General features: G+C 44.6%; 1 protein-coding gene across 1 annotated transcript; it reads right to left on the minus strand.

Moving 5' to 3' along the window:
• LOC147097630 (A-kinase anchor protein 8-like) lies at positions 1-26,996 on the minus strand. Its single transcript, XM_085971608.1, has 13 exons — positions 26,914-26,996; positions 20,063-20,101; positions 17,989-18,157; positions 14,554-15,025; positions 13,509-13,635; positions 11,510-11,571; positions 10,055-10,118; positions 9,854-9,950; positions 8,891-9,032; positions 7,635-7,737; positions 4,424-4,554; positions 2,632-2,727; positions 1-1,364 (listed from the first exon to the last, which is right to left on the minus strand). Exons 1-13 carry the CDS (start codon positions 26,930-26,932, stop codon positions 918-920), a joined length of 1,968 nt encoding a protein of 655 aa, XP_085827734.1. The 5' UTR covers positions 26,933-26,996; the 3' UTR covers positions 1-917.
• Positions 26,997-27,133: the final 137 nt, after the last annotated feature.

Genomic DNA, 27,133 nt, shown 5'->3' on the forward strand with positions numbered 1-27,133 from the left:
TAACATTTATAAAAAGGGTTTAATGTAGTTTTATTGTATACAATTATTTCCAGAAGTTAAGCGATTACTCCTCTTACCAGTAGTAAAACAAAGAAATGACATGACATTCAGTCAGTACCCAGATGGCATCACTAAAATCAAAAGCAAAGCTCACAAAAAATTGAAATTGTACTCAACTTTTAGTCAAAAATACCAACTGAAAACAAAGGTTCTGTCACATCTGCAATAAGGTGTGTTCCATTTAAACTTTTGGACAAGCAAATGTATAAAGTTTGATTACACAATACAACTTGACTTCTGCTCGCCATCAACGGCAATCTGGAAACACTACAGCATTCGCATGCAACAATTCTTTTCCTGAAGCCAACTATTTTTGTGAAACCCCTTCAACATCTTCAATCCAAAGATCGAGACCCAAGCAGACAGTTCTGAAGAGTCGCACCATGCTATGAAACACAGGGAACTACAGATTTTATGCAGTGTATGGTATATGAACACTAGTGTCTATACAATCTCACTTGTAAACGTCCTTTTTTTTTTAAAACAAAGTATTAACCAGGTCAAACTATTTCCCACAGAATGTTCTGTGGACATCCGGAATCTGGCACAGAGGGCAATGTCACCCACTCTGGAAGGTTTAAAAAAAAGTCAACAGGGCAAATGCACTCACAAACCACTTTCACAGAAAACAGCATTTCACATAAAACTAGTTAGACAAAGCTAGGAAGCAGAGAGCCACGCCAGATTTGGGACAGTCATGGCATGGAAATGTCCCAAACGCAAAATGTTCTAGGATCATACAGGAATCCTGCGGCTACTAAAATAACATTGGCTTTAATTCAGACACACGGTACTTGTGGAGAATTTTATGCTGAAGAGACAGAAGGAGACAAAGACTAATACATCTGTATTGCAAATTACTCTAACTCTTCTGCATCATCATCATCACCACCACCACCACCTGGAGCACTTTCATCAGGAGTTTCTCCATCACCGACTTCCAAGATCTTGTCTTCATCTTCAGCTGTGAGAGATACCTCAGCATCTTTCTCTGCTGGAAGAGATTCTTCACCATCCTGATCTGCTGTCAAGTCTGCTTCAGCTTCTTCATCAGTGGCATCAGCTCCCTTCTCAGACTGGTCTACAACTGTCTCATCTGCATTGGCAATCTCATTGTCATCTTCACCTTCTTCTGCCCCAGGTTGTGTCTCTGCTTCTGCCTCCCCCCCTTCCGCAGTTTTGTCTTTCTTCTCTCCATCATTTTCACCTGTAATACTCTCATTGAGTGCATCGCCCTCCATAGAGTCATCAACACCATCTTCAGCATCATCTTTAGCATCATCCTCAGTAAATGGATTCTCACCCTGTGAAGTATAAAGAAATTAGAGCTCTGAAAAACCCAAGATTCCAGCATCAGATATATCATAAAGCTTCCCAGTTGAAATTACATTTTATACAGACACACATTTTCATCACGCCAATTTTCTCCCCTGAAGGTCTGCAACTCTCTGCTGGAACACAGTTCTGGACCTCACTCAAGTGGCCATTCGCTTGCGAGCCATGACAGAATTTCATTAGGCTATCTATATTGTTCTCTTTAGAGCAGAGGTGGTTACGGGAGATATAATAGAGGTGTTCAAAATTTTGAGGGGTTTTGATGGAGTGCACAGAGAGCAGCTGTTTCCATTGGCAGGAGGGTCAGTAACCAGAGGACACAGATTTAAGTTAATTGGCAAAAGAACCAGAGGGGAGATGAGAATTCATTTTTTGTTTTAAACACAGCGAGTTGTTGTGATCTGGAATACACTGCCTGAAGACTGGTGAAAGTAGATTCAATAATAACTTTCAAAACAGAATTGGATAAAAACTTGAAAGGAAAAATGTGTAGGGCTTGGGGAAAGAACAGCAGAGTGGGACTAATCGGATAGCTCTTTCAAAGAGCCAGCATGGGCACGATGGGCCGAATGGCCTCCTTGTGTGCTGTATGATTCTGTGAGACTGCAGGGGACATCACAACGTCCTTACACAACGTGCACAGAGGTACTTCCAGGTCTCACTGCATAGTTAACAGGATTGGGAACAATGCCGAATCCTACCTCTTCTCCAGAAGCCCGTAATGTTTGGAGTACTGAGGCAAGTAGAAGCACCACAACGGGCACCTCAACAATGATCAGTTAATTCATACTACCGATCAACCCTGGGACCCTTCTGGACTTTAAACCTCAGATACTGGATAAACTGAGCCACCAATTTTATATTTAATATATGCTTAGTCACTTTGCCATGCTACTAAGCAACGTCAACTAATAATGAAGATCTATTCCAAAATTACCACCCCTTCCTAGGTGGAAGTCTGATAAGCACGATCACACAATTACTAAGAGGTTGAAATGTTAAAACATTAACTCGAAACAGATTGTGTACTGTGCTCAAGAACTGATTTAAGGAAGAACATGCTAGATTTAGCTGAACTTTTGCCATTGACACTTATCTACTAGAAGAACATGTCTCCTTAACAGAACAAATTTGGGTTTGCAATTAGAAATACACAGCCTTTTAATACCATTAACAAGCTAACTGCAATCCCTTCAATTATTTGGCCAGATGCAATAGCATACACTTGAAGATTACCTTGAGATATTGTTCCAACATGCTCACAATATTTCGATTATTGAGTATACACTTAGCTACTTGAAGGCCAGTCTTCTGCGACTGCTCAAGCATCATCTGAAAACAAAAGCAAACCGTTATTTTACAATAAACCAGCTACACAACTACCAGGAAGTTTCTAGTGCTCATATTTGGTCTCAGGTGACCCTTTCTGAATGTCTCCCCACAGGAACTCAAGCACCCTATTACAGCAGTACAGATTAAAGCCATCCACCAAATGTTAGACTAACAGCTTTACCGGGCGTGTTTCCTGACTCTGACCTTGAAGTTCCGCTCACCCATCACGCCCGTGCTCGCTGACCTACATTGGCTCCCGGTCCAGCGGTGCCTCAAATTTAAAATTCTCATCCTCGTGTTCAAATCCCTCTATGGCCCTCGCCCCTCCCAATCTCTCTAACCTCCTCCAGCCCTACAACCATCCGAGATCTCTGCATTCCTCCAATTCTGGCCTCTTGTGCATTCCGGATTTCCTTCGCTCCTCAATTGGCAGCTGTGTCTTCCCTAAACTTCTCCACTTCTCTCTGCTCCTTTAAGATACTCCTTAAAACCTACCTCTTTGATCAAGCTTTTGGTCATCTGTCCTAATATCTCCTTATATGGATCCGTGTTAAATTCTGTCCGATAACGCTCCTGTGAAGCGCCGAGACATTTTACTATGTTAAAGGCGTGATATAAATACAACTTGTTGTTTCCTCCTCCACATTTGGTGGCAGAGCCGTCAGCCTGCATCCCTACTCTCTCTCATGAACCCACTACTCCTCACTCCTAAACATTTAAAAGTCATCTTTAAAAAAGAATTCCTTCAACAAAGCTTTCAGTTAACAACAACAACAACTTGCATTTATATAATGTCTTTAACATAGTAAAATGTCCCACGCGCTTCCCAGGAGTGTTATCAGACACCAAGCCACATAAGAAAATATTAGAAGGGGAGAGGTAAGTTTTAAGGAGCGTCTTAAAGGAGGAGAGCGAGGCAGAAAGGTTTAGTGAGGGAATTCCAGAGCTTAGGGGCAGCCTAGGCAGCTGAAGGCACGTCCACCAATGGTGGAGCGAATAAAATCAGGGATGCGCAAGATGCCAGAATTGGAGGACCGCAGAGATCTGAGGGTTGTAGGGCTGGAGGACGTTACAGATTGCCAGGGGAGGGGCCATGGAAACACTGGTGAGAATTTAAAAAAACCGAAGCATTGCCAGACCGGTAGCCAATGTAGATCAGTGAGCACAGGGGTTATGAAAATGGGACTTGGTACAAGTCAGGATACGGGCAGCAGAGTTTTGAATGAGCTCAAGTTTACAGAGGGTGCAAGGTGGCAGGCCAGCCGGGAGAGCTGAGTCTAGAAATAACAAAGGCATGGAAGAGGGTTTCAGCAGCAGATTAACGGAGGCAGGGGTGGAGACAGGCAGTCATCTCTCCTTCCCACAAACCCTTGGCATTCTCTCCTTTTAACCTCTGTAGAGCACCTTGAGAATTATGTTAAAAGGTATAGAAATTAGCAGTTTAATTCCAAGCAAGCTAGTCCAAATATCAGCTCTATTTTAGAAATATCACTGCTAAAAATGTACTGTGCCCCAATCTTCATCCAAGACAGTATCATGTCTCTGAGGCATTGTTACATCTGCAGAACAGACTATGCATTCCTCCCAGCCAATAAGATTGCAGTATACAGTATTTTTGGGAGGTGGGTGGTGGAGATAAGAAAGTGAAAAAAAAAGCTGCTCATATGGAGTGGAGAGAGAGAAAAGACAGATTTACTTTTCGGTTCCTGTTGTGGTCTGGTGTCTTCATGTGCCGCAGGATAGCATTTTTCTCCATTGGAATGAACATTTCACAGGCTATACAGTGAACAGCTTCTACCTTCTTCATGAAATGGTCAATACTAATACCTGCAACACAAAGAAGTCACTGGTTGGTGGAAGACACCTGAAAATGTAAAATCTTGCTTTGAGGCAAGTTCTCAAACCCATAAAGGTAGGCACCCTGGCAAAATGTGCCAAAACATTTAGAGAGCTAGCAACATAGAGGCTAATATATGTATACTAGCTGGAGTGCCCGGCGGTGCAGAGGGAACTCAAGAACCCTGTGCCAGACAGAGAGAGGGGGGAGGAAGGAGAGAGAATGGGGGGGAAGGGGAGAGAGAGAGAGAGGGAAGGAGAGAGAGACAGAGAGCGAAGGAGAGAGAGAGGGAATGAGAGAGAGACAGAGGGAAGGAGGGAAAGGGGTGGGGGGGGAGGGGGAAGGGGCGGGGGGGGAGAGGGAATGGGGAAGGGGGGAAAGGGGTGTGTGGGAGGGGGGAAAGGGGGTGTGTGGGAGGGGGGGAAGGGGGGTGGGAAGGAAAGGGGGTGGGGGAGGAAAGGGGGGGAAGGAGGGGGAAAGGGAGGGGGGAGCTAGCAGACCCTCTCCCCTCTGCCAGTGTTGAGAGTTGCGCTGCCGGCGGCGGTTGGAGAAGGCTAGGCCCCGGGGCCTTGGGCACCCGCATTGACATGGCCCAGCTGAGCCCAGCGCCCCGGGCAGCCTGAGCTCCGCAGCTGCCGTTCGGCCGCAGGCCACAAAGCACCCGAGCCCAGCGCTGGTGATGGCTCCGCGGAGCTCCGTACCGCCCCGCCAGCCTTTACAAAGATGGCGTCGGTGGCGACGCTCGGCCCAGGCCCGCCAGCCTTTACAAAGATGGCGGCGATCGCGGGCCGCTTGTTGAGCGGGACGGGAGGTGCCTAGCTCGGGCGTGGCTGGGGAGGAGAGGCAGAGGCTTCGAGGCCTGCAGGCGGGGTAACCCCAGAAGGTTGCGGCGCCCGGCGGAGGTAGCGAGTCAAGAGGAAAAAAAAGGGTGAAAGGTAGGAAAATTTATGAGGTTAAAGAAAATATTTACAAATTAATTAACTTTTTTAAAAAACAATTTAATTGTGTTTTAAAAGCAACTTTTTTTTGCTGGAAATCTAGATTTGAAAATAAACACGCAGAAAGTGGGAAAAATAAATGAATAGTTAGGAATCAAGATGGCGGCCACTCACCTCAGCTCAGAAGGATTAGGCCCGCCCACACACGCAATGAAACGCCCCCCCGTGACGCACCGATTGGTCAACCATCAGGTTAATCCCCTGTACGATTGGTCAACCATCACGTCACTCAACGCTAATGAGCAGAATGTTGCCGTTTTTTGAACCTTTTTTGTATACTGTCGGAACAATTTTTGTCTGACCAAAAAGTAAATACGCCTATTAGAGTCCCCTAATGATAAGCTTTCTTTTGATATAACATATGTGTAGGTACGCTCAGTAACTTTTGATTGTATAGCTGGACAGACAGACGGAAAGACAGACGGACCGTTTTATATATATAGATATACACACACACACGAAAATGACATTGTAGTAAACAGCAGATTCGCTCAACTATTTCACCTCTGTTTACAAAGGAATGTGAAGACTGCAGGGGAATTGGAAGAGTGTGACAATATGGATATATAATATTAGAAAAGGAACAAGTACACAAACCATTTCACAACGTTCAGTGCAGACCACCCAGGCCAGCTAACCTATTGACTGAAATTTTATAGGGGAGGAGAGGAAGACTTGCATTTATATAGCGCCTTTCACGAGCACCGGACGTCCCAAAACGCTTTACAGCCAATGAAGTACTTTTACTTTTTGGAGTGTAGTCACTGTTGTAATGTAGGAAAAGCAGCAGCCAATTTGCACTCAGCAAGCTCCCACAAACAGCAATGTGATAATGGCCAGATAATCTGTTTTAGTGATGTTGGTTGAGGGATAAATATTGGCCCCAGGACACTGGGGAGAACTCCCCTACTCTTCTTTGAAATAGTGCCGTGGGATCTTTTACGTCCGCCTGAGCGTGCAGATGGGGCCTCGGTTTAACATCTCATCCAAAAGACAGCGCCTCCGACAGTGCAGCACTGGAAAGTCAACGTAGATTTGTGTGCTCAAGTCTCTGGAGTGGGACTTGAACCCACGACCTGCTGACTCAGAGGCGAGGGTGCTACCCACTGAGCCACGGCTGACACCTAACTCTTTAGAAGCAAGATAAGCACTAAAGGACTGGTAAATGTTTCTTATTTTTTGAACACAAATTTAAGAGAAAACCAAGTACCGTAACTATAGACTAGTTAGTCTCACGCTAAAAAAAACTGCTGGTGACCATAATTGGAGGATATTAGTGAGCATCTAGAAATGAACAGGCTGATCAGGAGTAATCTGTAAGCAGATTGTACTTTACTTGAATTCAAGGATATTACTGAGTGTATGAACAATCTGTGTAAAATACTGGTTGGGTCACAGTTAGGAGCATTGTATGCAGTTTGCAGTACTGAGCAAGTGCTGCATTTTGGATGAAATGCTAAACTGAGGCACCAGCTACCCTCTCAGGTAAGCATAAAAGATTCACTATTCAAAGAAAAAAGTGTGTCCTGGCCAACATTTATCCCTCAACCAACCCTGCTGTTCACAAATTGGCCTTCACCTTTCCCTACATTACAACTTTTTAAAAAAGTACTTAATTGGCTGTAAAGGTCTTTGGGACATCCTGAGGCTGTGGAAGGAGTGATATAAATGCAAACCCCTTTTCTTTTCTTTCTGGACGATATAGTTAGGATATTATAATGATACATGACATCAAAGAAATAATCAAAATTATGAAAAAGGTTTGAGGGTAAATCACAAGAGATTTTCACTAGTTGCTGCACCAGTATCGAGGGGACAAACTCAGGATTAGCACAAAGCATAAAATGGGAGATCAGAAGCAAATTTTCCCCATAAGATGTGATTAGGATATGGAATGTTTCACTTCAAGTGGTTACTGAAGCTCAGTAAACCCCAACATTTTAGAATTAGATACAATGAACGAAATGAAACAGGAAGAGTTCAATACAGACACATTGGGCTAAATGGTCACCTTTGCAGCAAGGTTTGAGATTCTAGGATTACATTCTTGCTCCGCTCTTTGCAATGCTCACCATACAAGAGGTTTTGTTCCTGGATCCTCTTTTTAATTGCATTTTTATCTTCCATTGAGTCACGGAATTTCAGTGTCTTCGTATTCTTGTTCAAAACATACTCCTGGAAGGAAAGATCAGTTATCCGTGACTACAAAAATCTTAAAACAAACCCAATATAGTCCCGCTACTAGAAAGTAACTTCTGAAGTTAAGCATTCTGGCTGGAGTTTTCCACTTGTGCACTCATCAGGCTACGATTTTCTCGCCATTCATTTTTAAATTGTAGGCTGGCGAGTACAGAAACATAAAATCCCAGCATCGATAATTGAAAACTTCCAGAGGACAAAAGGAAGGACTCTAGCAAGAATTACAAGTTTGTCCTTCAGATTAGAAACATAGAAGATAGGAGCAGGAGTAGGCCATTCGGCCCCTCGAGCCTGCTCCGCCATTTAATGAGATCATGGCTGATCATCCAAATTCAGTACCCTGTCCCTGCCTTCTCCCCATATCCCTTTAGCCCTAAGAAATATAACTAACTCCTTCTTGAATATATTTAATGAATTGGCCTCAACTGCCTTCTGTGGTAGAGAATTCCACAAGTTCACCGCTCTCTGGGTGAAGAAATTCCTCCTCATCTCTGTCCTAAATGGCTTACCCCTTATCCTTAGACTGTGACCCCTGGTTCTGGACTCCCCCGCCATCGGGAACATCCTTCCTGCATCTAGTCTGTCTAGTCCTGTTAGAATTTTATAAGTTTCAATAAGTCTGTCTAGTCCTGTTAGAATTTTATAAGTTTCAATGAGATTGGATGCCCAACTGAAATGGCTAGAATCAAAAAGCCAACAGTCCACAATACTGTTCACTGCCAGGCGAAGGATCAGCAGCAGATCCATTCACAGAGGTACAGAACATAGAGAGAGTACTTGGTGCAGCACCTGCCAGCAAGATTCATGGGTCTCTGGTAAGCTGGATCAGCAGCAGCATCAGAACATCCCTCAACTTTGAGGGGCTTCAGGGATTATACTTCTGATCACTACCCAGCAGCCTCTGCTAATGTTTGTAGCTGCCAAGTTAGTTCAGTGCCAGGTGTCACTGCAACAACTGAAAAACCCAACACTCACTGTCCAGGTTCATACCATCACTTCATATAACCATTCCCCAGCATGAGCTGGGATACAGGGCCAGGGAAACACACAATGTGTATTTAACTTGCACCAAGTACGAACAGAATACCAAGCTTTAAGAAAAGTGTATTTAAATACAAAGCTGACATACATGCAAAAACTCAGCTGTTTGTTTGGGAAGCTTGGTCCCAATGAATTTGAAGTTCTCCTTATGGAATTTACTTTCCAAGTGGGTGAAAATTTCATCATCATCAAAGGTGCGAAACTTGCAAACTGAGCAGACATACATTATCCTGTAATAACAAAACTTTGTTAGTTGTGCAAAAAATAGTTTGCATCAACAAGGGTGTCACTATATTCAATTGCAGTACTGAACGCAAGAGTTAGGAACAAGAGTAGGCCATTCGGCCCTTCGAGCCTGCCCCACCATTCAATATCATGGCTGACCTTCTACCTCAACTCCACTTTCTCGCCCGTTCCCCATATCCTTTGATTCCCTCTGAAACTGACCAATGCAAAGTAATCTCACTACTAGACAAAGCTGGGCAGTATACCCGATTGTTTATCGTAATTGGCATGGTTTCAAGTTGAATTCAAATCCTGGTATTTTTTTTAAATCCTGCTGGAGGTTCACCCTAAAGGGCCAATGAATAAGAAATAAAGTTCAGAAAGATTGTAATCGCAACCCTGATCTGTGCTTACTTAGTTCATCTCAGTTAGGCTGCAACAAAAGCTTTTCATTCTCTCTCCAACCACCCCGGCATGAACACCACACAGCGACAGAACCGGACACGGCTCTGATGCCTTACATGATTGATTAGCCTCCAGTACTCAACTGTGCAGGAAGTGTGACCACTTGGTCATGACACTAGCAGTCTGCCATTATCTATGTAGCTATACTTGATCATAAATCATCACGCAGTAGAAGAAGCAGGCCGGTTACTCACACGACTGGAGCATCTAAACTCTCCCCCCACAATCCAGTCAATGACAAATACTGGTTCCTGCTGTCCAGCAAACCAGCTTTAGTTACGCAACCCACGTGAAAATTGTTCCCTTTAATTTAGGATAAATGCAACTATAAACAGACCTGTTATAAGCAACTCTGCTTTACCTTTCTGTAACACGATTCATTTGTCTTTTCCTCGGTCTCTCCTTCTTCTTGTACAGCTTCCTTTTAGCGTCATTCGTATCATCTTGCACATCACCAGCTAACAAGAACAAGAGATGACACAGGTATTATGTATCAAGATCTACACACACAAAATTAACACCAGACCAGCCTGCTTACAATTCTTGCACTCAGTATCTTTACCATCTGCATCAGTCTCTTTTTTCTCCTTTTCAGGGCTGTCAATTGAATCTTTATCCTCGATAGTCTAAATATAAAAAATAGTTTCAATGATACACTGACCAACAACCCCATCAGTTTTTACAAATATATATTGGCTCAGACGTGAAGCAAGGTTTTCTTTCCTATAGCACTTGCTAAACCTGCACCACAGCATGAGCCAGGACCTTCAGGATAATATAAAAGTACTTTCAGCATTTGCTCAGAACCAGATGCCTCTCTAGAGCCTAAAACAAATTAATCAGACTGGGTGAGGGATGAAGAGGAAGAAAGAGAGCACCTCCATCAATAGTGCTCACAATTGTGTTTTATCATCTCAAACTGTCTGCCGAAAAAGCTGAAAATCTGTGAGCAGATTACAAGTGGAAGGAAGTGTTCAAGGTATTCCACTCCCTTTCGTAAAAGAGAATTAACTCAGCAAAACATTATTTTAAAGATGTCAATTTAGTTGCCAACAAGGAGACCCAGGTCAGCCCTTCCTTGGTGCAATGGACTCAAGCAACATCAATTATGGGGAGCACGTCTTCTTCTTAGGCAGTCCCTCGGAACCGAGGATGACTTGCTTCCACATTAAAAATGAGTTCTCAGGTGACTGATGAGTCCAATGCGGGACCTACAGTCTCTGTCACAGGTGGGGCAGACGGTGGTTGAAGGGGCGAGTGGGTGGGGTGCTTGGGTTGACGTGCGCTCCTTGTGCTGCCTGCGCTTGGCTTCCGCTTGCTCCCGGCGAAGAGACTCGAGGTGTTCGGCGCCTTCCCGGATGCTTCTCCTCCACTTTGTGCGGTCTTGGGCCAGGGATTCCCAGGTGTCGGTGGGGATGTCACACTTTTTCAAGGAGACTTTGAGGGTGTCCTTGAAGCGTTTCCTCTGCCCACCTGGGGCTCTCTTGCCGTGCCGGAGCTCCGAATGGAGCGCTTGTTTTGGGAGTCTCGTATCGGGCATGCGGACAATGTGACCCGTCCATTGGAGCTGATTGGAGAGTGTTTGAAGACCAGGACCTCAAACCCGGCACTAAGCTCATGGTCTACAGAGCAGTAGTGATACCCACCCTGCTGTATGCCTCAGAGACATGGACCATGTACAGCAGGCACCTCAAAGCACTGGAGAGGTACCACCAACACTGCCTCCGCAAGATCCTGCAAATCCATTGGCAGGATAGGCGCACCAACGTCAGTGTTCTTGCTCAGGCCAACATCCTCAGCATCGAAGCTTTGACCACGCTCAATCAGGGAGCATGTAGGGGATCTACGGCACACAGCAATGGATTTCAAACTGGCCAGAGGTGGCTCCAAATCTGACTGTCTCTAGAAAACCAACCTAATAGGCCAGACTATGGAGAGACTTTCTTCTTCACGTATTCTGAAACCACGTTTTAAATTTTACCACGATGTAACTTTTAAAATTTCCACAAATACTCACAGCACAGGCATCACCACCTGCAGCATCTTCAATATCATCTACATCACCCGGCTCCTTCTCTTCTAAAAATGGACAGAAAGGTCATTAGTATACGGATTAACATGTTGCCTACATCGCCTAAACCAATGGGTTTGCAAACTTTTCATGAAACGAGAGAAAAAAAATCAGTGCTATTGCATACTTCAAATCCACACATACATAGAATGCATACATAAGACTTGGACTTTCAGAAGGCTTTCGATAAGATCCCGCATAAGAGATTAGCGTGTAAAGTTAAGGCACATGGAATTGGGGGCAAGGTATTGACTTGGATAGAGAACTGGTTGGCAGACAGAAACCAAAGAGTCGGAATAAACGGCTCTTTTTCCGAGGGGCAGGCAGTGACTAGTGGGGTATCAGAGGGATCGGTGCTAGGACCCCAGCTATTCACAATATATATTAATGATCTAGACAAGGGAACTAGATGTAATATCTCCAAATTTGCAGACGACACAAAGCTGGGTGGGCGTGTGTGCGGTGAGGAGAAATTCCAGTATGATTTGGACAGGTTGGGTGATTGAGCATAAGCATGGCAGATGCAATATAATGTGGATAAATGCGAGGCTATCCATTTGGTGTCAAAAACAGGAAGGCAGATTATCGTCTGAATGGCAATAGATTGGGAGAAGGGGAAGTGCAACGAGACCTGGGTCGTTGTGCACCAGTTGCTGAAGGTAAGCATGCAGGTGCAGCAGGCGGTTAAGAAGGCAAATGGTATGTTGGCCTTCGTAGCGAGAGGGTTTGAATACAGGAACAAGGATGTCTTGCTGCAGTTAGTTGTACAGGGCCTTGGTGAGACCACATCTTGAGTATTGTGTGCAGTTTTGGTCGCCTTATCTGAGGAAGGATGTTCTTGCCATGGAAGGAGTTCAGCGAAGATTCACCAGGCTGATACCTGGGATGGCAGGAATGACGTAGGAGGAGAGATTGTGTCGACTGGGCTTATACTCACTGGAGTTTAGAAGAATGAGAGGGGATCTCATTGAAACTTATAAAATACTGACAGGACTGGACAGACTAGATGCAGGAAGGATGTTCCCGATGGTCGGGGAGTCCAGAAACAGGGGTCACAGTCTAAGGATAAGGGGTAAGCCATTTAGGACAGAAATGAGGAGGAATTTCTTCACCCAGAGAGTGGTGAACCTGTGGAATTCTCTACCACAGAAGGCAGTTGAGGCCAATTCATTAAATATATTCAAGAAGGAGTTGGATATATTTCTTAAGGTTAAAGGGATCAAGGGGTATGGGGAGAAAGCAGGGACAGGGTACTGAGTTTGGATGATCAGCCATGATCGCATTGAATGGCGGAGCAGGCTCGAGGGGCCGAATGGCCGACTCCTGCTCCTATCTTCGATGTTTCTAAGACATTAGAGGATGCTCACAGGCCACTCTGAGCAACCCTCTCAAAACAAGTGTTATGGGGGGTTTGGAAATCTGTCTCGCCTCTCAGACAAGGAAGAAAAGGCACACACCACCATGTAAATTTTGCTCAGTGCTTCACTAGTGAAAAACATACATGAATCACCAACCTCAAAAGCATATCCAACCACTATGGAAAGTTGGTCAGGGACATTGGCTTCAGCATAACAGTTTGCTACATACATAATTTTAAAAAAAAGGCATTTATCAGGTTTAGTGGGTAAATACACTGATCCATACAATCCTGGAAGATCGCAGGTTCCATCCCCGACCTATGCTAAACTAGCTGATCTCAATTAAGGTACCAGTTGGAATACAGTCCCCGATGCTGGAGGGGGAGACATGGACCATTGTTCCTATTCACTATCTGGTAACTCCTACTGGAGCGTGCATTGTGAATGTTGGATAAGGACAGGATCAGGATTCGCAAGGATGCCCCCACGATTGAACACATTACCTAAACTTGTTGTCTAGGCTCACGCATCAAGAACGACAGATGAGTCAAGAAGGAAGGTGCAATATCAAATTTTAAAATGGTTACCTGCTTCACTGTCTGATATATCCGACTGGTCAGTTCTTGGCATTTTGTAGTCCGGTTCATCATTGCTTGCAGTTGACTGCTTCCTCTTCATCATTCCACCTCCTATATAACCGCCTCTACCTCTCCTCTGTCACAAAGATACCACAGTATTGGTCAACAGCTTAACTTCGCCTGGGATATTGTTAACCAACAGATCACGTTCCTCGGGTTCTGATGCGTGGTGGCGCTTCACAAATTGCTCAAATCATTTTTCAGGAATCACACTTTTGCCTGGATTCACATCCAATTCCAGCAGGTGTCCAATCCATGAACTAATCTCATTCTGCCACTTAGGTACAGACCACTGTTTCAATTCTAATGTTTTATGCACATTTAATCAAACTAAAGCTTTTGCCTTCAAAGCCAGATAGTAACTCTGCTGCCCGGTGGTTTGAGAGAACTGCTGAACAAGTGCACACCATTACACTTAAATGAAAATTCACTGAAGCATACAAAGCCTATAGGAACCATTAACACAGCTACAGTAAGTGTGAACATTAAACCTCCCAAATTCCAAGTGCGCGCATTGATATGTTTCCAGTGAAACAGATGCAATGCAAAAATAGCAAATCTCAGAGTACCAACTACTAGTATGCTAAGTACGTACTGCTATTTGCCCTATATATAAAGACTGGTTTGTGAAGATGCTGCTCCATGTTGACACTTCAACTGGTTTTGCATTCTGTATCCATACCCTTCAAGCACTTATTGAACGAAAGGCACAGGTACATTTTAACCTGCATATTACACCTACAGCACTCCAGCAATGCACAGCGGCTCTTTTTGCACGTTCTGATCCATTCCATATATTTGACCATTCATGTACTATCTTTCATCTTATCTTTACACTTGACTTCCTTTCTAAATGTTTAAGGACTAGAAAGGGAGATATTAGTGACTGCACAAGACTCTCGGAATATGGGTTCGTTGAGCTGGTTACTGAAGTTCACACAGCTGAAAACTTAAGTCTTACGACCTTATAAAGTGGGAAAAGTTTTCTACTTACACTTCTGTTCCGATTCCGCTCTCTCCTTCGCTGTCTGCCACCTCCAAACTGTTTTCCCATATCCTGCATGCCGGACATCCCATAACCGGAGGTTAAGGCCTGGGAGAAGAGCGAAGGGAGGTTCCTGGAGGCTGGAGCATAGCCCCTGCCTCCCATTCCCATCGACAGCTCATTCCAGCGTGCAGACAGTCGCTCGGAACTTGAAGATGATGAGTAGGGGTCGTTCCGGAAAGGTCTGTTAATTGGAGGCCTGTCTCTAGACCAGTTCTGACCCCGCAGCCTGCCGGAGCCGTCACGTGCTCTGTTGCGGAACTGATCCCTGCGGTTCCTGGCGGAGCTGTCGAAGCGGTCAAAGCGACCTCCGTAGGAATCATTACGATTAGGTCCAGATTCACTGTAATCGAAGCCGGATCTGAACAGATCACGGTCATCCAGTGAAGACCTGGAGTCGTAGGACTCGAAAGGTGTAAACCTGCAAGAGTCGCACAGCAAGCAAGGAATCTGGTCAGTAGCTGGAAAGTACCAAGAACCAGTCTGCTGAACAGTCAGAACAGACTGAAACTTAAACAGCAGAGTTTCAACCAAGCTAGCTGTTTGTTTTTTTAGCAACTAACATTTGCTACATTCGTTTTGTAAATCAGCAACAGACTCTGGTAATGAATAATTTACCAGTAATAATAACTAAGCTGTTACCAATTTAAGAGCCTCATTATGGGTTCTAAAACCTAGACTTTTCCCAAAGTTAGCATCTGTTAATAGTTTGTAACCTATACACAAATGCACTCTAAACTTGTAGACTATTCACAGTGCCTGAGCAATGTGAAAACTACTCATGGTCAATACGTGGATGGGAAACAGATGGCAGATTTTTTCACGTTAGTCCATAGTGCTAGGTTTCTTGCCAAGCCGAGAGTGCTATTATACAACTACGGTTAACGAAACCCACTTACACGGTAGCAGGCACGCATGAGCAGGGATAGACATTGTTCTGTGTTATGCAACGCCTTTCAAACTTGCGTTGCTCTCAACGCCACACGCTAACCTACAGCCAAGCAAGGTATTTCAATAAGAAATTCAGTACTGGTAGTTCTTTTTTAAATGTACTCATTATTACAGAACAATGAATTCAGAACTTCTTCTGGAAGAATTGCTGATTGATAGCAATTCAACTCTCAAATTGAATTACTCAAATCGTCAAACCTCTCAAAGATCAGATTCCAACATGAACACAAAGTACCCTATGTAAACAATACACCAAAATGATCCAAGTGTTTTATCCTGGGAGAGTTAAGGAAACCAATCCCACCCAATCAGTAAACCTGCCAGTGTGAATTAGAGGACAGCATTGTATATTCATTAAAAAATTCCCATATGCTTATTTGCTAGCAAATGCCATCTGAAATGCTTGCAGTGTTACATGTTTGCAGCAGCAAATATAGGGATAATTTTCCAGCCTGAATGCTTGCCAACAACAAACCCGAGAACATGCTTTGTACTAGATACACTACACAGTCTCTAATTCAGCCTCTGACAAACTAATCAGTGCACAGCGGTTTTAAGCACTAAATCATCTGCATATGTGCGGTATAGTCAATTACTAAAACAGAGAATCCCTGCAGTACAACATTTCCAGTTATCTGTCTAAAATATGCACTTTACGTGGTCATGAAGTATCTATTGACACGTTCATACTTACCAATCTGCCATATGCCATTCCCAATGTTCGCTGGCAAAACCTACCAACTAACTGAAGCCCGATATGAGATGTGTGTTCTTACCTCCATACATTTCCAGACAGTTGTTCTCCAATACAGAAAGCTCTGCAAGTATCATGCATAAAGACAAAGCAGTTGCAGCACGTGTTAACTGGAGGGAAGCCAACCTGCTTGATGCAGCATCTTCCCCTCCGTGCCTCGACACTTATGAAAGCAGAGTTCCACAGGCACTGGTAACCTCCAGTACTTCACCCATGGGAATTACATCAACCTGCTGGAAAGCTTCAGCAAACTCTTCAATCAAAAGGCCATCATGCCAAGCTGGATTTTGTCCTCACTGACATTTAAAGATATATCTATATTGTTACTTCTAGCTGGAATCCACTGACTTAACAGGAATGCATATCAAGCTATGATACGCCTTCCAAAGACCAGGAAGTCAATGATGAACCATCGGGAGGAGTTGCTAGTCGCTATTCCAACTGAACAGCAATTCAGATCAGGGACACTCTCCTAGTCAGTATGGCTCAGCTCATTCCACACGGTGCACTCATCAACAAAGCCACTGGGGACCTACTAGTAAACCATCACCTAATATTCACAAAAGTGCAATTTAGTATTAGAACCCTATTGTTATTCTGCCTTTTCCCCAAAAATGGAACTGCAGTATTACTTTGTGATAAACCTAAAATTATTTAGGTATCAGTTCAACACAAGGCTCGTTTAACCCGCTCGAACACTGATGATAGTGCCACAGCAACCTTATCCTAGAACGATTTAGAAAACACTTCTCCATAACCAATTTAAAAACACAAATTACAGTACTGACCTCCCAATCAAAGCTACCACCTTCATAGAGTTAGGCCAAGACAGAAACAAGGACATTCTATCTCCACCACCAGCCTCCATACAGTGAAAAGTACTGAAATAAGTAAATAATAAGGACATTATGATGAACCTTTATAAAACACTGGTTCGGCCTCAACTGGAGTATTGTGTCCAATTCTGGGCACCGCACTTTAGGAAGGATGTGAAGGCCTTAGAGAGGGTGCAGAAAAGATTTACAAGAATGGTTCCAGGGACTTCAGTTATGTGGATAGACTGGAGAAGCTGGGGTTGTTCTCCTTAGAGCGGAGACGGTTGAGAGGAGATTTGATAGAGGTGTTCAAAATCATGAGGAGTCTAGACGGAGTAGATAAGAGAGAAACCGTTCCCATTGGTGGAAGGGTTGAGAACCAGAGGACACAGATTTAAGGTGATTGGCAGAAGAACCAAAGGCGACATGAGGAAAAACTTTTTTTTACTCAGCGAGTGGTTAGGATCTGGAATGCACTGCCTGAAAGGGTGGTGGAGGCAGATTCAATCGTGGCTTTCAAAAGGGAATTGGATAAGTACCTGAAGGAAAACAAATTGCAGGACTACGGGAAAAGGGCGGGGGAGTGGGGCTAGCTGAACTGCTGTTGCAGAGAACCGGCACGGGCTCAACGGGCCAAATGGCCTCCTTCTGTGCTGTAACCATTCTATGATTCTATTAGTCCGCAACAGGAAGCCAAAAGACAAAACATACCGACTCACTGAATGTACAATGTTTAATACTAATTAGGAGTCTAATCTAGGAAACTCAAAATACCCAAAGTAAAATAGATCACAGAGCTCCAACTAGATTAGTCTCCCGCTTGGCACACAGCAGTTGATCTGGTTTTGAAGCTCTGATAGATACCTTTCCTGTTCTTCACCTTCGTTGCGAGAAAGCAGATCTAACCGCTGGTTAATTTTAGCAACAATGGACTCAGACGTTTGATTGGCATTGCCTTTCTGCGAGTCCCATGATTTGCCACCGTAGCCATAATTTGATCCAGAACCTTGTCCATATCCATAACTGTCATAACCTGAGGGGGAAAAAAATATGAATTATAATATTATTGTCAAAGTGCTTCTTGAATCATCAAGACTGCTTGTCCCGACATTTAGAACTGGATGAGCAGAAATTTCCCCCAACTAAATATTCGGAAGACCGAAGCCATTGTCTTCAGTCCCCGCCACAAACTCGGTTCCCTCGCCATCGACTCCATCCCTCTCCCTAGCAACTGTCTGAGGTTGAACAAGACTGTTCGAAACCTTGGGTGTCATATTTGACCCCGAGTTGAGCTTCTGACCACATATCTGCAGCAACACTAAGACTGCCTATTTCCTGGCCGGTCTCCCACGTTCTACCCTCCGTAAACTTGAGGTCATCCAAAACTCGGCTGCCTGTGTCCTAACTCACACCAAGTCCCGTTCACCCATCACCCCTAAGCTCACTGACCTACATTGGCTCCCTATCTCTGTAATCTCCTCCAGCCCCATAACGCTCCGAAATATCGGCACTCTTCCAATTCTGGCCTCTGGAGCATCCCTGATTTTAATCGCTCCACCATTGGTGGCCGTGCCTTCAGCTGCCAAGGCTCTCAGCTCTGGAATTCCCTCCCTAAACCTCTCCGCATCTCTTCCTTTCTTTCCTCCTTTAAGACGCTCCTTAAAACCTACCTCTTTGACAAGTCTGCCCTAATAACACCTTATGTGGTTCGGTGTCAAATTTTGTTTTATAATGCCCGTGAAGCGCCTTGGGACGATTTACTACGTTAAATGCGCTATATGAATTCAAGTTGTTGTTGAATCAACCAAGTATGCAAGTTCTTTAAGGATTTTGAGACGGTCACTATTAAGAATGGTTGTCACACACTATAGAGAAACAAAATAAGTTGGAGGTACGGAGTTACCTAGGTGCTGATACATCAATTCAAAACATCAACTGTCCAAAACCAGGTCAATGACTGCTAACAGATCTAGGGACTAGACATACAAGATAATCATAGGTATGAAAAGTGTGTTATAAATCTCATCAAGAAACTACTTATGAAATAACACTGGACGGCCAGCTGGTGGCGCCATCCAAGGAGTATAAATACTCGGGCGTGGGCCCCAGCTTGCCAGGGACATTTTGTAAGACAAGGAACTAGTGAAGTACAACTAGACCTCATGTTCTGAAACAAGTTGATTAAAGTCTTGCTCTATGCTCAAACCAAGTGTGTAGTGAGTTTTATTACGTCACAGTGTACCTATGGAAAGTGTACAAATAATCTCCTTACAGCAAGTGAAAAGCCAAGAGCATTATGTTGTATGTGACCTAGGAACTGTAGTTTTCTCCCATAGTTCCATATAAATCAATAGCTAAGCTTTTTAAAAAAGAATGAAACACAAATAATTTAGATACACCGTGCAATAGTATCCTTAATTTGGCTTTAGTAAAATACTGCAACAGTGCTTCTTTCCAGAAGCAAAATAGACATCAAAAATGACTGCAACATCACATTTCAGGAATATTCCAAGTCCATCAAATGGACGAGAAGTTCTCATCCCTGCAGCTGCCACTCATAAGCCAGCCACTGAGTTCTGCTCAATCACAGGTTTGGACCTCTTCTCCATTTGGTAGCTTCCCATAGACCAATAGTCTGAGAAGCATGCACACTACCATTCCTTGTGCAGCACACCAATATAACTCATCAAATAATAATTGGCAGGTTTCACACTGAACAAAAAAGGATAGAGAACAAGGACAGAGCAACTGCGGAAGACGTCAATTAGTGGGAGGCTTTCTATTCCAGAACCTTCTGGGCCTTTCAATGTAGCCATCAGGTTTAAAATCACTCCCATGTTGGCTGCAAGTCAAACCGCGTTCCAAGAAAATGGGACTTGGACAGGGATATTAGCCAATTCACCCCTCCCACCTCAGCCACTTCTGATAGAATTTTTACCTTCGCCAGAGGATTCTGCATTCCAACTTCCATACGAGCCTGTAAAATATAAGACTGTTATTACAATGTCCTATTTTAATTTGGAAAAATCTTTCAATAAAAGACTAACTTTACAAACTAGATTCTGAAACAGAATATTAAAACTGGATGTCGCAATAAAGTTGGCCACTGAACCGTGGCTCAGTAGTAGCACTAGAGTCTTAAGGTTGTGGGTTCAAGTGCTACTCCAGAGGCCCGAGTACATAATCTAAGCTGAGACTTTAGTGTAGTACTGAAGGAGTGCTGAACTCTTGAAGGCGCCGTCTCAGATGGACTTACAAGATCCCACGGCACTATCCAAAGAAGAGCAGGAGAGTTATCCCTGGTGTCCTGGCCAATATTTAGCCCTCAGCCAACGTCTCTTTAAAAAAACAGAATATCTGGCCATTTTCACGTTGCTGTTTATGGGACCCTATTGTGTACAAACTGGCTGCCACGTTTCTTACATTACAACAATGACTTAATTCGTTGTAAAGCACTTTGGGACATTGAGGTTGTGAAAGGCGCTATATAAATGCAAGTTCTTTCTTTTAAAGTGGAGCACTCTTGCTTTGAAAGCCCTACGTTATTCTTGTGAAAAGAAGTTATCAATTTAATTGCTGAAAGCTATGCAAAATGAAGAGCTTTTTGTCCCTGTATAGCTAATCCAAGCACAGAACATTAGTTGAATTAGAAGCTACCAGCTTTGGCACTGATCCTCCGTGTTTAAACTATGCCCCTGGACACTAGGGGGTTAACAACAGAATCCAAGGGGGTCCACTAGGTTACTGTGTTTGTTTCATTAGATTACTATTTCACTAACATATTACTTCAGTTTGTGTACAATTTTTTTTAAATGTGCAACTGTATCATTTTTTTAAATGATAGATGACACTGTACACTGTACAAACAGGGCACACAGAGTAAATCATTAGTTGTATGGGGTCCAGCAGTTTTAACATTTAAGTTGACAATGTGTTTAAGTGTTTAGATATAGACAAACAAAACCTTTCCAAAGCATCGAGAAAAAGGGATAAATACCATTTTTCTACTGCACAATAAAAGGATGCTTTGTTCATTTTCACCGCAATACCAACAGCCATTTTCTCACTGCTTGCTACATTGATACAAAGTTAGGGAAAGCAAAGCATGATCGTGCACTGGCCGATCCTGCGAATGAATTTCTTCCCAGTATCTGGGGACATAACTTTTCATTAAAAGAGGGGAAGGTTGTGTTGCCTGCCAGGGTTAAAGACATCTCCTCGTGGCTGGAGGAGAACTTGGAGTGGGAGGGGGAGAATCCAGTTGTCATGGTCCACATAGGAACCAACGACATAGGTAGAACTAGGAATGAGGTTCTGCTGAGGGAGTTTGAGGAGCTAGGATCCAAATTAAAAAGCAGAACCTCAAAAGGTAATAATCTCTGGATTGTTACCTGAGCCAAGCGCAAGTTGGCATAGGGACAAACAGATAAGAAGTTTAATTGTGTGACTCAAAGAGTGTTGTGGGAGGAAGGGGTTTCAGTTCATGGGACACTGGCACCAGTACCGGGGACAGGCTCCACTTAAACCAGGCTGGGACCAGTGTCCTGGCGAACCGAATAACTAGGGCAGTAGACAGGGCTTTAAACTAATGAAGGGGGGTGGGAGGATTCAGGAATGAGTCAATTTAAAAGCAGCGAGAGAAATGTCAAGGCTCTAGAGCAGAGTAGAGTTTTGGGTAAAAATAATCAGAGTGGGTCAGGAAGGGACAGAGAGAGTAACAAAGGTAATAAGGCAGCAGTGACTAAGGTGACATCAGGGAAAAATAGAAAACAGTCAAAGCTAAAGGCACTATATCTGAATGCGCAAAGCATTTGCAACAAAATAGATGAATTAATAGCGCAGAGAGAAATTAATAGGTTTGATCTAATAGCCTTTATGGAGACGTGGTTGCAATGTGGCCAAGGTTGGGAACTAAATATTCCAGGACTTTTAGAAAAGATAGGCAAAATGGGAAAGGAGGAGGGGTAGCCCTGATAATAAAGGATGGGATAAAGACAGTAGAGAGAAAGGATCTTAGCTCTGAAAATCAGGAAGTAGAATCAGTTTGGGTGGAGCTAAGAAACAGCAAGGGGCAGAAAACATTGGTGGGAGTTGTTTATAGGCCCCCAAACAGTAGTTGTAATGTAGGGCAGAGTATAAATCAGGAAATTAGAGGCGCATGTAACAAGGGTAATACAGTAATCATGGGGGACTTTAATCTACATATAGGCTGGGCAAACCAAATTTGCAGTAATAGTGTGGAGGACGAATTCATGGAACGTATGCAAGATAGTTTTCTAGATCAGTATGTTAAGGAACCAACTAGGGAAGAGGCAATTTTAGATCTAGTATTGTGCAATGAGAAAGGGTTAATTAATAAGCTTGTCGTAAAGGGGCCTTTAGGGAAGAGTGACCATAATATGATAGAATTTTATATTGAGTTTGAAAGTGATTTAGTTAAATCCAAAACTAGGTTCTTAAATCTAAACAAAGCAAACGATGTAGATATGAGGGGCGAGTTGGCTAATGTAGATGTAGATTGGGAAATTACATTAAAAGGTATGATGGTAGGGAAGCAATGGCTAGCATTTAAAGAATACATAATTTACAACAAATATATATTCCTTTAAGGCACAAAAACCTCACAGGAAAAGTGGTCCAACCATGGCTTACAAGAGAAGTTAAAGAAAATATTAGATCAAAGGAAGAGGCTTATAATGTTGCCAAAAATAGTAAGCCTGAGGATTGGGAGGATTTTAGAATTCAGCAAAGGAGGACCAAGAAATTGATAAATAAAGGGAAAATAGAATATGAGAGGAAACTAGTGAGAGACATAAAAACAGACTGTAAAAGCTTCTATAGGTATGTAAAAAGGAAAATATTAGCAAAAGTAAATGTGGGTCCCTTACAGGCCGAGACAGGAGAAATTATAATAGGGAAAAAGGAAATATCAGAGAAATTAAACAAAAACTTTGTGTCTGTCTTCACGGAAGAAAACGCAAAAAACTTCTGGGAAATAGTGGAGAACCAAGGGTCTAGCGAGAATGAGGAACTGAAAGAAATTAGTATTAGTAAAAAAAATAGTACTGGAGAAATTAATGGGACTGAAAGCCAATAAATCTCCATGACCTGATAGCCTACATCCTAGAGTTTTGAAAGAGGTGGCTATAGAGATAGTGGATGCTTTGGTTGTCATTTTCCAAAATTCCATAGATTCTAGAATGGTTCCCCTGGATTGGAAGTCAGCAAATGTAACCCCACTATTTAAGAAAGGAGGGAGAGAGAAAACGGGGAACTACAGACCAGTTAGCTTGGCATCAGTACAGGAAACTTTGTTATATCCGGCACCGACGGGACCGAGCTGTTGCCGATCTATCAAAACTGCCGGACATACCAGCGTTAATGTTGAAGCATACGGAGGTTTTCATCTCCGTATCTGACAACAAACACTGTTGCTTAGCAACAGCTTCTAAACAGTCAGCCCGTACCTTGGAAGCGTCTCTGTAGCTTAGCAACAGCTTCAGAGAGACTTTCCAGAGCCTGACTGTTGAAAAAAAAGCCACGAGAAGAAAAAAAACCTAACAAAACGGCTCCTGATTTCTGCCGGTAGATCGAGGTTTCCGGACATACACCTCCGGATAAACCAAAGTCTCCTGTAGTAGGGAAAATGCTAGTATCTATTATTAAGGACGTGGTAACAGGGTACTTGGAAAATAATAATAGGATTGGGCAGAGTCAACACAGATTTATGAAAGGGAAATCGTGTTTGAGGAGTGTTTTGAGGTTGTAACTAGCAGAATAGATAAGTGGGGAACCAGTGGGTGTGGTGTATTTGGATTTTCAGAAGGCATTCGATAAGGTGCCACACAAGAGGTTATTAAACAAAATTAGGGCTCATGGGATTGGGGGTAATATACTAGCATGGATTGAGGATTTGTTAACAGACAGAAAACAGAGTAGGAATAAACGGGTCATTTTCGGGTTGGCAGGCTGTAACTAGTGGGGTACCGCAAGGATCAGTGCTTGGGCCTCAGCTATTCACAATCCACATCAATGATTTGGATGATGGGATCAAATGTAATATGTTCAAGTTTGCTGATGATACAAAGCTGGGTGGGAATGTAAGTTGTGAGGAGGATACAAAGAGGCTTCAAGGGGATATAGACAAACTAAGTGAGTGGGCAAGAACATGGCAAATGGAATATAATGTGGAGAAATGTGAAGTTATCCACTTTGGTAGGAAAAATAGAAATGCAGAGTATTTTTTAAATGGAGAGAGATTGGGAAATGTTGGTGTTCAGAGGGACCTGGGTGTCCTTGTACACGAATCACAAAGTTAACATGCAGGTACAGCAAGCAATTAGGAAAGAAAATGGAAAACAAAAGCAAAATACTGCAGATGCTGGAGATCTGAAATAAAAACAGAAAATGCTGGAAATACTCAGGTCAGGCAGCATCTGTGAAGAGAGAAACAGAGTTAACGTTTCAGGTCGATGGCCCTTCGTCAGAACTGACGAAGGGTCATCGACCTGAAACGTTAACTCTGTTTCTCTCTTCACAGATGCTGTCTGACCTGCTGAGTATTTCCAGCATTTTCTGTTTTTAGGGAAGCAAATGGTATGTTGGCCTTTATTACAAGAGGATTTGAGTATAAGAGTAAAGACGTCTTACTGCAATTATACAGGGCCCTGGTGAGACCACACCTGGAGTATTGTGTACAGTTTTGGTCTCCTTACCTAAGGAAGGATATACTTGCCATAGCGGGAGTGCAACGAAGGTTCACCAGACTGGTTCCTGGGATGAGGGGATTGTCCTATGAGGAGAGGTTGAGTAGACTAGGCCTATATTCTCTAGAGTTTAGAAGAATGAGGTGATCTCATTGAAACATACAAAATTTTTACAGGACTTGGCAGGGTAGATGCAGGGAGGATGTTTCCCCTGGCTGGGGAGTCTAGAACCAGGGGTCACAGTCTCAGAATAAGGGGTCGGCCATTTAAGACAGAGATGAGGAGGAATTTCTTCACTCAGAGGGTGGTGAATCTTTGGAATTCTCTACCCCAGAGGGCTGTGGAGGCTCAGTCGTTGAGTATATTAAAGACAGAGATCGATAGATTTTTGGATATTAAGGGAATCGAGGGATATGGAGATAGTGCGGGACAGTGGAGTTGAGGTAGATCAGCCATGATCTTATTGAATGGCGGAGCAGGCTTGATGGGCTGAATGGCCTCCTCCTGCTCATATTTCTTGTTATTATGAAAAGCTCAGCTGGCAACAGCTGCATCAGTGAAGCGAGGGCACCATGCTGGGATTAAACGCACAGAGAGCCATTCTACTGCAGCCTCGACAACAAGCTATAGCTTCAGCTATCAAATGGATGCACAGCCACCAGATAAGCAGCTGGCTCCCTGCTGCACCTGGGACTTGCTCCTTGTTGCCAGGTTCCCTGACACAAAGAGAAAGGCAGAACTTGGCCCCAAGAGGCTGCACCTCGTCCCCCTTCAACCTCACCTGGTGATCTGCAAGTTCTCCAGGGTCAGCTTTCTTTTGCTGCATTAGGGTGGGCAGCCATCCAATTTCCCCTCCTAATTCATGAGTTACCCTTACAAGAGGCAAGTTTCCCAGCTAGTCCCCCCACCACCACTGCTTTGTCCATCAATGGGAGGGGCGGATGGCAGAACACCTTCAAAATGGCGGCCTCCTGGATGGGTCGCACCGTTTTAATGGTTCCCCATGGAGACTGCGTGAGGGCAAGGGGGGGCAACGCTGGGAGCGCGCGCAGAGGGCGGGGCAACGCTGGGAGCGCGCGCAGAGGGCGGGGGCAACGCTGGGAGCGCGCGCAGAGGGCGGGGGCAACGCTGGGAGCGCGCGAAGGCGGGGCAACGCTGGGAGCGCGCGCAGAGGGCGGGGCAACGCTGGGAGAGCGCGCAGAGGGCGGGGCAACGCTGGGAGCGCGCGAAGAGGGCGGGGCAACGCTGGGAGCGCGCGCAGAGGGCGGGGCAACGCTGGGAGCGCGCGCAGAGGGCGGGGCAACGCTGGGAGCGCGCGCAGAGGGCGGGGCAACGCTGGGAGCGCGCGCAGAGGGCGGGGCAACGCTGGGAGCGCGCGCAGAGGGCGGGGCAACGCTGGGAGCGCGCGCACGGTGGCCGGTGCGCGCGAGGGAGGCTGTCTATCGGTGAGCGGCCATGCTTACTGAGTGACGCCATTTTGTCAGGGGAGGCGGGGGCAGAGAGCGCGCGCGAGCGGCTAAACGTCGACACTTGCAGAACCATCCAGGCAGGCAGGAGTTTAAATCTGAAATGAACATTGGAGTGTTTGTGAGGGAGGATCTCCGCTTCGTGATTGTCGTAAGCCGCTTTTACTTCATTTAAAAAAAAAAGTCCCTCCACCTGACCAAAGCCACAGAGTCCGCGCAGTTGAGCAGAAATTAATAAGGGAGGAGAGGGAGAGAAAACTAAATCACAGCCGCTGCGAATCAAACAGCGGCCCACGGCGCTCGAGCAACTCAAGCCGACGGCGGCGGTGATTGACAATCGCCGCCGACCAATGGCAGGACGGAACGCCCGCCGCCGAGGCGGCCCGCAGCCAATCAGCGCGCGGGGAGGGGAGGCGGGGCTGGCGGCGGCAGCCAGTGGAGTTGGTTTTTCTGCCGTGAGGCGAAATGAAATCCCCCCCCCCAATAAAAAACACAGGCAAGTTTAGAGAGACGTCGCTGTCCGTGTCAACCACGCAGCAGGAGGGGGGAAAAAAGGACGTGAAAGAATGAAGGAGACCAAACCTTATGGTGCGCCTATCGAGACTTGCTTGACTGACCTGAATAACGACCCTCCATTTTGTTTCGGCTTCAGAAAGAAGTCCCTCGCTCGCCTCCGGTGAGCGGCTACTCACCCGGATGTTCCACCCTCCAGCGCCCATTGGTCGAGGTCGAGGCAGGTGGGCGGGCTTCAGTGGCCAACGCCATCTCTGATTGGTGCCCATTCACGTCCATCATATCCCTTCTTGCCGACCGTAACCCACGAGTGTGTCTGTAAAT

This window comes from Somniosus microcephalus, chromosome 31 (genome assembly GCF_052327205.1).
Source record: "Somniosus microcephalus isolate GS21.2 chromosome 31, FLI_Smic_1.0, whole genome shotgun sequence".
NCBI lineage: Eukaryota > Metazoa > Chordata > Chondrichthyes > Squaliformes > Somniosidae > Somniosus > Somniosus microcephalus.

Coding starts and splice junctions, on each gene's coding strand:
- LOC147097630 (XM_085971608.1), bottom strand. Junction 18,158..20,062: donor TGCAGAATCCTCTGGCGAAG/GTAAAAATTCTA, acceptor TTTCCCCCTCAG/GTTATGACAGTTATGGATAT. Junction 9,951..10,054: donor AAAAGAGACTGATGCAGATG/GTAAAGATACTG, acceptor TGTTCTTGTTAG/CTGGTGATGTGCAAGATGAT.